Below are 11,260 nucleotides of genomic sequence, written 5' to 3'. Positions count from 1 at the left end.
CCCCCCCAGCCGGCTCAGCCTCATCTGCCCCAGGCCCAACTCATGCTGACGGGCAGCCAGCTCGCTGGGGTAAGTATCTGGTGAAGGAGCACGTGGAGGGTAAGAACCTCCCATCTGTCGCAGGCCGGGCCACAGCTGCCCTCTCTCACTTGCCTCTCCTCCTCCTCCTCTTACTCCTCTTACTCCTCCTCCTCCTCCTCCTCCTCCTCCTCCTCCTCTGTCCTGTAAAAGATGTGTCTATTAACGGCTTGACTCAGATCCTAAACCCTCTCTGCCTTCTCTGCCCCTGCTGCCCTGGCTGTGTCTGCCCGCTCACTGCTCACCGCTCACCGCCGCCGCCTGCAGCTCTCAGCGCTGATACCTGCTCAGCAGCAACTCCTCCTTCAGCAAGCTCAGGCCCAGCTGCTGGCCGCTGCCGTCCAGCAGTCCAGCGCCGCTGCCGCCAACGCTGCTGCCGCTGCCGCTGCCGCCTCCACCTCCTCCTCCACCTCTTCCGCCTCCTCCTCCACCTCTCAGACCCCAGCCTCCTCTGGGGGAGGCGACCTGCCACCATCACAGCCTACCAGCCAGCCCCCAGGGACCCCACAGCTCACCTTGTCCCAACCCATCCAGCTCACAGCACAGGTAAGGGCAGATACCACACCCTACTCCCCTGAGCAAGGGCCCTGCTGAAGCAGGGAGTGTGCGCACAGAAGGGGTGACTGGTCCACCAATTGGATGCTGGGCAGTTCTGCAACTGTCAGAAGCCTTGGGAGAGTGTACCTTCCCATCCTACAGATGGTTAAAGCAAGGCTCCCAAAGAGTAGCCCATGTACCTGAGTCCTCTTCGTGGCGGGTTAAGCTACCCAGTTTCTGTGCGTCTTCCAAGCGCTCACAGTATAACCAGAAGTTGCCACCCTCGTTCCCGTGAATGGTGTCTGTGTGGGCGGGAATCAGAATTAGTGTTCCAGGCAGGCCTGGGAGTGTAGTTCAGTAGGTAGAACTTGCGTGGCATGCATGCCCAAAGCCCTGGGTTCAGGGCACCCAAGTGTAATTCTAGTGTGATGGCAACACACCTCTGACCCCAGCGCTCAGGAGGTGAAGACAGAGGGATCAGAAGTTCAAGGCTCCTGAGTTAGGACTCAGCCTAGGCTACAGGAGACCTGTCTCAGAAAGCAAAACCAAACAAAAATACAAAGTCAAAACTCCCTAGAAGTAGAGACCTGCATCTTGGTTCATCAGTGAATGAAGTAAAGAGGTCGATGAACCGAGTTTAAAACCGGTTTCATCCTCCCAGGATTGGAGCCGGCACGTTTACCCCAGATCATGAACTAGTGGCTATGGTGGTTGCCTGGAGTCGCTATTACAAGCTGCTGTCAATCCAATGGTTAAAAACAAACGGCTGAGCAGAGGTGTCACATGCCTCTAATCCCAGCCCTTGGGGGGGGGGGGAAGCAGGCAGATCTCTGAGTTCGAGGCCAGCCTGGTCTACAGAGTGAGTTCCAGGACAGAGTGTAGTTCAGGGCTACACAAAGAGATCCTGTCTCAAAGGAAAAAAAAAAAAAAAAAAGACAGAAATGGAGCTCCGTGTGTTATGTTGGAGCACATCTGCAGCCCCAGCACTCAGGAGGCTGAGGCAGGAGGATCCCTATGAGTTTGAATCCAGATTGAGCTACCTAGCAAAACCTAGAAAACAACAGAATAAAGCCAACCAACAAACCCCAGAAATGTGTTGTCTCAAACTGCACTGCCATAGTTAAGATGTCGGCAGGGCTGTGCTCCATCTGAAGGTTTGGGAAGAACCTCTCTTGTGTATAGCTCCTGGCGATGCCAGCAATAGCGTTCCAAGGTGGAGGTGGGTCAGATGGGTCACTCCACAACCTGCCAGTGTTACCACGTGGACTCTCTGTCTCTGAGTTTGGCTCTGTCCGGATTTCCTGTTCTCATTAAGGCACCAGTCACTGTACTATCTCATGAGCGTAGTTTAACTTTGTTAGGTCTGTAAAGACCCTATTCCAAAATAAGGTCATATTTGCAGGTACCTAGGTCAGAACTTTAACCTGTCTTTTGAGGGCTGGGCACAGTTTGAGTCAACAGTGACCGATATATTTTCCATACAGTGGTGGCTGGTTGCAAGCGGTGGTTCCAAGGTGGTGAGACTTAGCCAGGCAGAGCGGGGCAAGCCTTCTCCCAGCACTCGGGAGGCAGAGGCAGGCAGAGCTCTGTGAGTTTGAGGCCAGCCTGGTCTACATAGTGAGCTTCAGGACAGCCAGACCTACATAATGACACCCTGTCTCAAAAATACAACACAACACAACAACCCTGTCTCAAAAATACAACACAACACAACACAACACAACAGAAATGTGGTGAGTCTTACTTAGTCTCAAAATAAACAGTGAAAGGACAGGCTGAAGATGTATGTAGTCCACTGGTAGACACCTGCCTAGGATCCCCCAGGGAGGGCTGGGGCCTGGCTCAGTGGTGAAGCCCCTTCCCAGAATCCCCCAGTGAGGGGCGTGGCTCAGTGGTAGAGCCCCTGCCCAGAATCCCCCAGTGAGGGGCTGGGGGCGTGGCTCAGTGGTAGAGCCCCTGCCCAGGATCCCCCAGTGAGGGGCTGGGGGCGTGGCTCAGGGGTAGGGCGCTTACCTAGTGTGCACACATAGAGGACTAGTTAAATAAATCCACAGTAAAGAGAAAACAAAGTCAGCCGTTGCGGAAAAGCCCAGGCTGGCCCTTCAGATGGGTTCATCTTCTGCAGCCCACTCCTGCCTGTCTTGTTTCTACGAGCACTTGAGTTCACCACATTCTGAGGTGGTGAAAGTTTTGGGAAATCCTGTAGTGAAGAAACCCTTTTACTATCCTTGAGGTAGCTTCTCACCTCCCTCCTCTCATGCTATCTTCTATCTCCAGCCCCCGGTCCGTGGGGGAGCTATCTATGAAGGGGAACTGTTCAACTCTTGTGGGGCTGTCCTCACCGGGAGTTTACCCATTTGGGAGGTCCATCTCATTACAGATGTGTCCCTTCAGGACTTTCCTGAGCACTGAGCTCTGCCTGCCCCTCGGGCTTGGTTCTGCAGAGACTCAGTAACCACTCTGCTCCATGATGGCTCTTCCTAGCATAGCCCTACCCATGCCAGGCTCACCCGGTGGCAATAAACAGACACCGTGCCAGTGTGTCTAAAGATGACACCTCTGGATTCACGTGTCATCGCTCAGAAGGCTGGAGAGTTGCAGTGACAAGATAGCACGCCTTGGGTCACATGGAGAGTAGGATTGTCAGAGCTGGCCTGGGAGCTCAGAGCTCTAGCCACACAGCCTGCCTGTCATGGCTCTTGCTTCAGCCATCCTTCACGGGGACATGGTTTCCAGTCTCCTCCCACCAGGGCCACCAGAGACTCCTGCAGCAGGTGCACGTCCTTTGCTTGGTAGCACACACAGTGCAGGGTCTTAGGGCTCCTCACAGAGCCTTTGCTTCCATTTTCCTCTCTGTCTCGTCCTTTACCTGGACAACACCTCTTCATCCATCACACTCAGCTCAAATCCCCACATCCAGGTAATCCGTGTGGGTTTTCCTGTTCTGGTTGTGTCTGAATGTGCCCAAGGAGCCATCTTTCAACAGAGTAGAGGAGGGAGTAGAGGTAGGGGGCCTGGTGTAGCACTGGCCATGCCACCTTGCTATGAGTGAGCCATAGACACTTCCTGTGTTTGTGCAGCATCAGGACCACCGACAGGCTGATGCTCAACGGTCTGCAGTCCTGTCATTGCTCTGATGGCTAGATCTCCTGCACTTCTCCCTGCAAGCTCTTTCCTCCTGCTCCTTTCCCTCCTAGCCACTCTCATTCTGGATCTTTCCACTCAGTCCCCTCAGCAGGATCAAAGCTGAGTACAGATTCTAAGGACTCATTCTCATGAGCTGAGTTGGCCTGTGGCCCCGTTTGCTTAGGAGTGGTTTGTGCTGTATCTCCAGTGTGCTGGGTAGCACACAGGGACCAGTAACAGCATCTTCTGCCCTGACTTGCCCATGGTCCAGGCCTCTAGGCCAGCTCCTGGGCTTGAACTGCCATCTCTTCTGTTCACTTCCACTTCTTTTGCCTGTTCTGCTCTGGCCCTGCAGTCAGGTCACTTGCATTCCCAGCCCTCCTGTGTGTTGGACCCTTGCAGAATCTAGGGACTTAGGAATGAGTCACAGTCGTCTTTGCCTCCCAGGAGACTCCCTGGCTTGTAGTGAAACTAAAATGTGTTACAATTTGGAAATACTAAGAAGTTCGGTCTGAAGCACTGTTAAGGCTGTAGGTATAGCATAATGTAGAATCCTGCCTAGAATCCCCCAGTGAGGGGCTGGGGGTGTAGCTCAGAGGTAGAGCCCCTGCCTAGAATCCCCCAGTGAGGGACTGGGGGTGTAGCTCAGAGGTAGAGCCCCTGCCTAGAATCCCCCAGTGAGGGACTGGGGGCATGGCTCAGTGGTAGAATCCCTGCCTAGAATCCCCCAGTGAGGGGCTGGGGCATGGCTCAGTACTAGAGCCCCTTTGTAGAATCCCTCAGTGAGGGATTGGGGTGTGGCTCTGTAAAAACACAGTAGAGTACTTTCCTTATTTGCCTGAGGCCGGGGTTCAAACCCCAGCACCACAAAACAAGAAAAAAAAAAAAAAAGATTCATGACCCCACCACTTTAAAATGATATTATAATATAAAGTAACGAGGGATAGTTCCCCTGCCAGGTAAACTGTTTGTCAGTTTGCTTCCCTGCAGCTTCTAAGCTGTCCCTCTGAAAGGACAATTATATTACATACAGTTGGATAATTGGCCCGTCTGGTGCTTGGTATGGTGCGTTCTACTGAGCCGTGTGGATGTTTATCAAATCAATGAGGGATGTTTTGTCGTTACAGTTTTTCAATCAAGGAAAGGGGAGGTGGCTCTTCAGGGGGGTCTTTCAGAATGCCTGGAGCGGGGGTGGGTATTGACTGGAAACTTAACACAACTGTGAAAACATCGGTCTGTATTGGTTGCGTTGGAAAGGAATACAGGACATCTCCTAGCTTAAGGAAATCTGCTAGGCCGCGAGGGTCTAGGAAATGCGTTCCCCACAGGGGTCTGCTCTGCTGGGAATTTGGAACCAGGAACCGGGAGGTGGTGGAAGTTCAAAGTTGGACAAGCCGGAGGATAGGTTTACGGACAGTGAGCAGTGTTGATGTAGGAAAGCTGGCAGGCTCAGAAGGTGGTAGGGAGAGATAACTGTGGATAGGCATGGCTGGGCATCATGCTGGCCAAGGCTGATGTCTGGGTGGCTGAAGAGCAGCAGGAATGTTTGGCTCAGATCATTGAAAAGGTCTGCTGTGGAGTATTGGGCTCAGCTCCAGGGACATCTCCTCAATGTCTTTCTGGAGCAAGCAGAATGTCCCCAGCGTCTCCCTGCTCAGGAGAACAGATGTATCCGCTGGCCTCCTTTGAATCCATACTAAGCCTTGGAGAACTGCCTCTCACTCCTGGAACCTGAGCATGGGGCAAGGCGGGTCCCAGATAGAAGAGCGGAGCCCTATTGTTTTAAAAAAGGAACAGTAGTGTAGGGTCAGCAGATAGACCAGAGCTATGGAGTTCTGGACTCGGCAGTCCTGCCTCCTGATTCCTGGTCAGGATGTGCAGTAACCTGGAATTTCAATAAAAGGTAACATGCGCACTGGGAGACTCTGAACACAAGTTTTTCCTCTTCCCTGTTGAATGTCTCTCCAACGTTTGTTCAGTGACCCAGTCAGGATCTCCTGAGCTGTGGAATGAGGCCTCACTGCCCCCCCCCCCTCCATGGGGCCTCACTGGCTCCGCCCCTCCATTACTTTTATTTTTTTCTTAATTTCCTCCCTGACCAAACTTAGGCTTTTGTTTGTTTGTTTTTGTTTGTTTATCCTATGTGTACCTGTGTGTATTTATGTGAACAAATGCCATGTCTGGGTGGGTGTCTGTGGAGGCTAGGTGACCTGAAGCTGAAGTTTCAGGCAGCTATGAGGTGCCCGCTGAGCTGGCGTAGAGCTTCGGTCCTCTAAGAGCAGTAAGAGCTCCCAACTGCTGAGCCTCTCTCCAGCCTCCTTCCCTTTCGTTTTTTTCAAACTGAATCTAGCCGGGCAGTGGTGATGCATGCCTTTAATCCCAGCACTTGGGAGGCAGAGGCAGGCGGATCTAACCCTCTCGAAAAAGAAAAAGAAAACAAAAACCAGAATCTACATGGCGCAAGTTAACCTTGAACTTCTTTATAGCCCACACATGGGCCTTGAACGCTTACTCCCTCCATCAACCCCCCCCCCAGAAGCACCGCGGAAGCACCACAGCTCCCACCTCCTGCTCCGCGCTCTGTGCTCTGAACCCTTCCTAGCACACTGACTGGAACCATCACTTCCATGAAAGCACCATCCATGAAGTCCCCGGTGTATGCCGCGCCTACCCGTGGCCGGCGGTCCTTGAGGATGGTGTGGGAAACAGAGAAACAGACCGTAAACAACACACACCAGCAACAAGTGGTTCAGAGGAAAGGTGATTCACAAAACGAAACAAGGCCTCGTGGGAAAGGGAGGGGCTGGTCTAATGGGTGGTTAGGAAAAATTTCACTGAGAAGATGGCCTTTGAGAACCGAGGGCTGGGTGAGTCAGTTTTGAAAGAAAAGGGGGGGATGGGGGATGGGGGCTGGGGTTGGGAAACAGCCCAGATACAGGCAGGGAGGGAAAGCTTGAGCAAGGCTCAGAGGGAAGCCATACGGCTGGAGTGGGGTGGACAAGGAGGCTGGGCAGCGCCCATCCTGTGATTCCCGGCACTTGGGGTTGGGGGAAGGAGGATGAGGACTCAGGGCCCCGCCTTAGCTATGTGAGACAGTGTCTCAACCAACCAACAAATCCACCACAGGCTGGGAACACAGCTTGGTGTGTAAAGTACACTGACAAAGCATGGTGAAGACTCAGGTAGATCCCTAGCATCCTTGTAACAATCGCGGGCTCAACAGTTCTTTCTTACCTGTGATCCTAGCTCTGTGACAACAGGACACTTGGGGCTTGCTGGCCCACCAGCTTAGCTGACTTGTTGGCCTTCTGGTTCAGTGAGAGACCCTGTCTCAAAACATGAAGTGGAGAGTGACTGATACCCTGTCCCTACATTCATACATACACATGTATACAGGTGTGTGCATGCATGCCCGAGTGTACAAAGATAAGAGCGTGGGGAGGCAGGCATAAGGGAGAGGACTGAGACAGAATTTACTCTATAATTTAGAAATTATTCTAAAGCCGGGGCTGGTAGCACATATCTATAAATCCAGGACTCAGGAGGCTGATGCAGGAAGACTGCCCTGAGTTTGAGACCATCTGGGCTGCAGTGTGAGACCCTAACTCAAAAGAACAAAACACAGTTGTTTTAGCTGGAGGCATGGCCATTTGATAAAAGAGTGCTTGCATGAGTTCCTGGGATCCGTCTACAGCGCTGCATAAACCTCTGGTGCTGGCGCACGCCTGTCTGTAATCTCAGATCTCACAAGGTGGAGGCAGGAGGCACTGTCCAAAAGGATCAGAAGGGTTCAAGACCACCCTTGGCGACACGGTGAGATGGGGCAGCCTGAAATCCATACCTAGGGTTTGTTATGTGCCAGGCAGGCAGGCAGGCAGTTAAAGCAGTCACCAAGTCTTCTGAGAGGCATTAAACAGGGGAGTGGTGTGGTTTGATTCACCCCTTTATGGCTCCTTGTGTTGGCTGATGGGAAGAGGGGCTATAGATCTAGATGTAGAATCGAGAGGAGCCATGGGAAGTGGGCACACAGGTGGGAGGGGAGGCTGGCTTGCACGGGAAGGATGTGGCATAGGAACATGGATTGCATTGGCCAAGAATTGATTCCTGGGATTTGGGCTTCTGTACCTGGTTGGTTTTCTGAATTAGAAAAGAAGCAAGGGTTTCGTTGGACCTGTTGGGTCTTGAATTTACCACCACCAGCAGCAGCATCACCACCAGGGTCTCACCATGAAGCCCTGGCTGACCTCTAACTCGCTGAGATCCACCAGCCTCCTCCCTGAGTGCTGGGATTTAAAGACATGTACCTCCATAGCTAGCCTGAGGAGTCTCTTAATTACTCAAGTTGGGGCCGTCACGCAGGCAGGCCGCTATCTCTGGCTAACACTCCACAGAGCCTGGGTGGGCACTGGGCCTTGTCCCTGGTTAAGAGGACAGATTTGAAAGGCAGATGGGGCTCGCACCATTGACAGCTCACGGCGGGGTAGGATGCGTGAGGGGACAGTGGTGGCTCGCACCTGTGTGTAAGTAATGCGTTCAGATTTCTAAAGCGCTCTCTGAATAATGACATCACTCAGGCCCCAGTGAAACCCAGGGAAGGATTACCCGGTTTTCTCTCATTTCACAGATAAGAAAGCTGTGACCCAGAGGCAGGAATGATTCAATAATCGTGACTCCAAAGTCAGGCTATTTAACATACTTGTCACCACAAATATTTATCATCTCTGTATGGTGGAAACATTTAAGGTCTTTGGTTGGGGTGGGGGGGAGGGGGCAAGCAGGTGCTGAGGTGCAGGTTTGGTGGTAGAGCACTTGTCTGGCATGCCTGAGGTCCCGGGTTCAGTCCCCAGCACAGATAATAATAATTGTTGTTGTTGTTGTCGTTGTTGTTGTTTTCTGACAGTCTCTTGTAACCCATTCTGGGCTGGAAATCTCTATGCAGCCCAAGCTGACCTTGAACCTCTCAACTTCCTGCCTCTGCCTCTGCCTCTGCCTGCAGGCAAGCATACCCCACATGCCACACCCCGCTCTTTTTTAGCTGTTTGGAAATATGCAATATGTCATTAACTACAGCTACTTCCCTGCTGTACCAGAACAACAGAACTTTTCCTTCCTATCTAACCGAAACTGTACCCACTGAGAGTGTCACCCCGCTGCCCATCCCCCACGCGCCCTCCTCCAGAACGCAGTGACAGCTCCTGTTCTCTCCTTTCCCACAGTTCGGATTCTTCCTCCTCTCTCCGGCCTGTTCTCAAGTCAAGGGTGTATCCAGACCTGGTCACCGTCTGCCAACACCCTCCAGTCATGGTGGGGGGGCTTTTCAGGGGTGGGAGGCATGGTGGGGTGAGGGCCTCCTCTCTGTGCACTGGGGTGAAGCGCAGCACCTGGGCCATCGTCGCAGCTGGCCAGCTCTGGGGCCCTGACCTCTTCCCATTCACTCACATAGCTTTCTACCCCACCCCCACCCTCACCCCCAGTGGGGACTGAGGCCTGATGAGAAAGTGATCGCTTACACCGCCACGCCCTCACCCGTGTAGCGCATTAGCTGTGTATCTGTCCTTCTGTCCCCAGTCTGTCTTTAGCAAAGCATCGTCGGAACTGTCCTGTAACCTGTTGGGTAGCGTATGCACTGGAAGCAAGAACTGTTCCTTCCCAGGCTGAGTGTGGTGATGGTAATACCCACCCATAATCCCAGCATTGAGAAGGCAGAGGCAGGAAGGATTATAACAAGTTTGAGGCCAGCCTGGGCTATATAGTGTGTTCCCAGCCAGCCTGGGCTACATAGTAAACTGAATTGTAGAAAAGAGCTGGACTCTTCCCTTCTCAGCTTCAGTAGGGTATGCCAACCCTCCCAGTTGTTAGAGACAAAACAGCTGGTTTATAAAATATGCTGTCCAGGGTCTCCTCCAGCAACTGTCAGCTCACTCAACTCCACCATTTGAGGCTCGAGTAGCGCGCCCCCAAGTGGCTAAAGAGAGCCAAGCAGCCTCTGGATTGTAAACCGATGGGGCCTCCTACTGGCCAAGCCGGGTCTACTAGCTCCACACTAAAATCTCCTTCACTCAGCAAATTGGGGGTGGGTGAGTGGGAAACTGGATACGAGCAAGTGCCTTTCTTGGTGAGGATAAAGTAGACGGTTTTGTGTGTCTGTCGTAGCTGGAGAGAAAGACAGGAAGCAGTTCCAGCAGAACAGAGGAGAATGTGATGTGAAGAATGTCTTCGTGACAGGAAAAAGGAGATAGGGGAGCAGGTGGCCGCCCTGAGGAAGAGCATTGATGGAGACTTGAATGAAGTGGACGGGGGCGGGTCTTAGCATAAACAGCAAAGGCCTGGGCTGAGTGACAAGCACTGGAGGTTCCTTTCTGGCTTGAGTGACAAGAAGGGGTCAGAGGGCAGGAATGTCTCAAGGAGAGGAAAGGCCCGGCTGAGCCAGGCTGCGGCCAAGTGCTTGGATGCTGTCACACGTGGGGACAAAAGACAGTGCAGGCCAGATGGTTAAAGTTCACAGTAGAAGGAAATGGTGCATCTGTGGTTGGGGTATTAACACCAAGGTCTGCCCCACCCAAGTTTATCAGTCCCTCCTGGGGTGGCTTGTAGATGCTGGCTCTCTGTCTTTTTTTTTTTTTTTTTAACTGTAGCTGTACAGATAGTTGTGAGCCTTTATGTGGTTGTTGCGAATTGAATTTTTAGGAACTCTGCTTGCTCCAGTCGGCCTTGCTCGCTCAGTCCCTGCTTGCTCCGGCCCAAAGATTCATTTCTTAATATACATAAATACACTGTAGCTGATTTCAGACACACCAGAAGAGGGAGTCAGATCTCATTACGAGTGGTTGTGAGCCACTATGTGGTTGCTGAGATTTGAACTCAGGACCTTCAGAAGAGCAGTCAGTGCTCTTACCCACTGAGCCATCTTGCCAGCCCCGCTCTCTGCCTTTTTAATAAAAAAAAAAAATGTTTATAGATATAAACATTTGTTCTTGCCGTGGGGGCAAGAACAGGGCATCAAATCTCCTGTGACTGGAGTTACAGATGGTTGTGAGCTGCCATGTGAGTGCTGGGAACCAAACTTGGTTCCTATGCAAGAGCAGTCAGTGCTCTTAAACTCTGAGCCATCTCTCTAAACTCTGTGTGTGTGTGTGTGTGTGTGTGTGTGTGTGTGTGTGTGTGTGTGTGTAGTATATTGCCAGGCAATGGTGGCACACTTCTTTAATCCTAGCACTTGGGAGGCAGAGACAGGGATTTCTGAGTTCGAGGTTAGCCTGTTTTGCTGAGTGAGTTCAAGGATGGTCAGGGCGACACAGAGAAACCTTGTCTTAAAAGGGTTGAGGGCTGGAGATGGCTCAGCAGTTAAGAGCACTGACTGCTCTTCCAGAGGTCCTGAGTTCAATTCCCAGCAACCACATGGTGGCTCACAACCATCTGTAATAGGATCCGATGCCCTTTTCTGGTGTGTCTGAAGACAATGACAGTGTACTTGACTTAAATAAATAAATCTTGAAAGAAAGGAAGGAAGGAAGGAAGG

At 52.1% G+C, this 11,260-nt stretch overlaps 1 protein-coding gene across 1 annotated transcript in view; it reads left to right on the top strand.

The window, feature by feature from the left end:
• The window catches only part of Pou2f2 (POU class 2 homeobox 2), a 22,577-nt gene continuing 11,317 nt past the window's right edge, over nt 1–11,260 (top strand). The window contains exons 1-2 of the mRNA XM_029531987.1: nt 1–69; nt 346–624. Coding sequence (XP_029387847.1) covers nt 43–69; nt 346–624 — 306 coding nt within the window. The 5' untranslated portion in view covers nt 1–42. The remainder of the gene's footprint in view (nt 70–345; nt 625–11,260) is intronic.

This window comes from Mus pahari, chromosome 19, assembly GCF_900095145.1.
Source record: "Mus pahari chromosome 19, PAHARI_EIJ_v1.1, whole genome shotgun sequence".
Classification (NCBI taxonomy): domain Eukaryota; kingdom Metazoa; phylum Chordata; class Mammalia; order Rodentia; family Muridae; genus Mus; species Mus pahari.
This window is presented reverse-complemented; position numbering and strand designations above follow the sequence as displayed.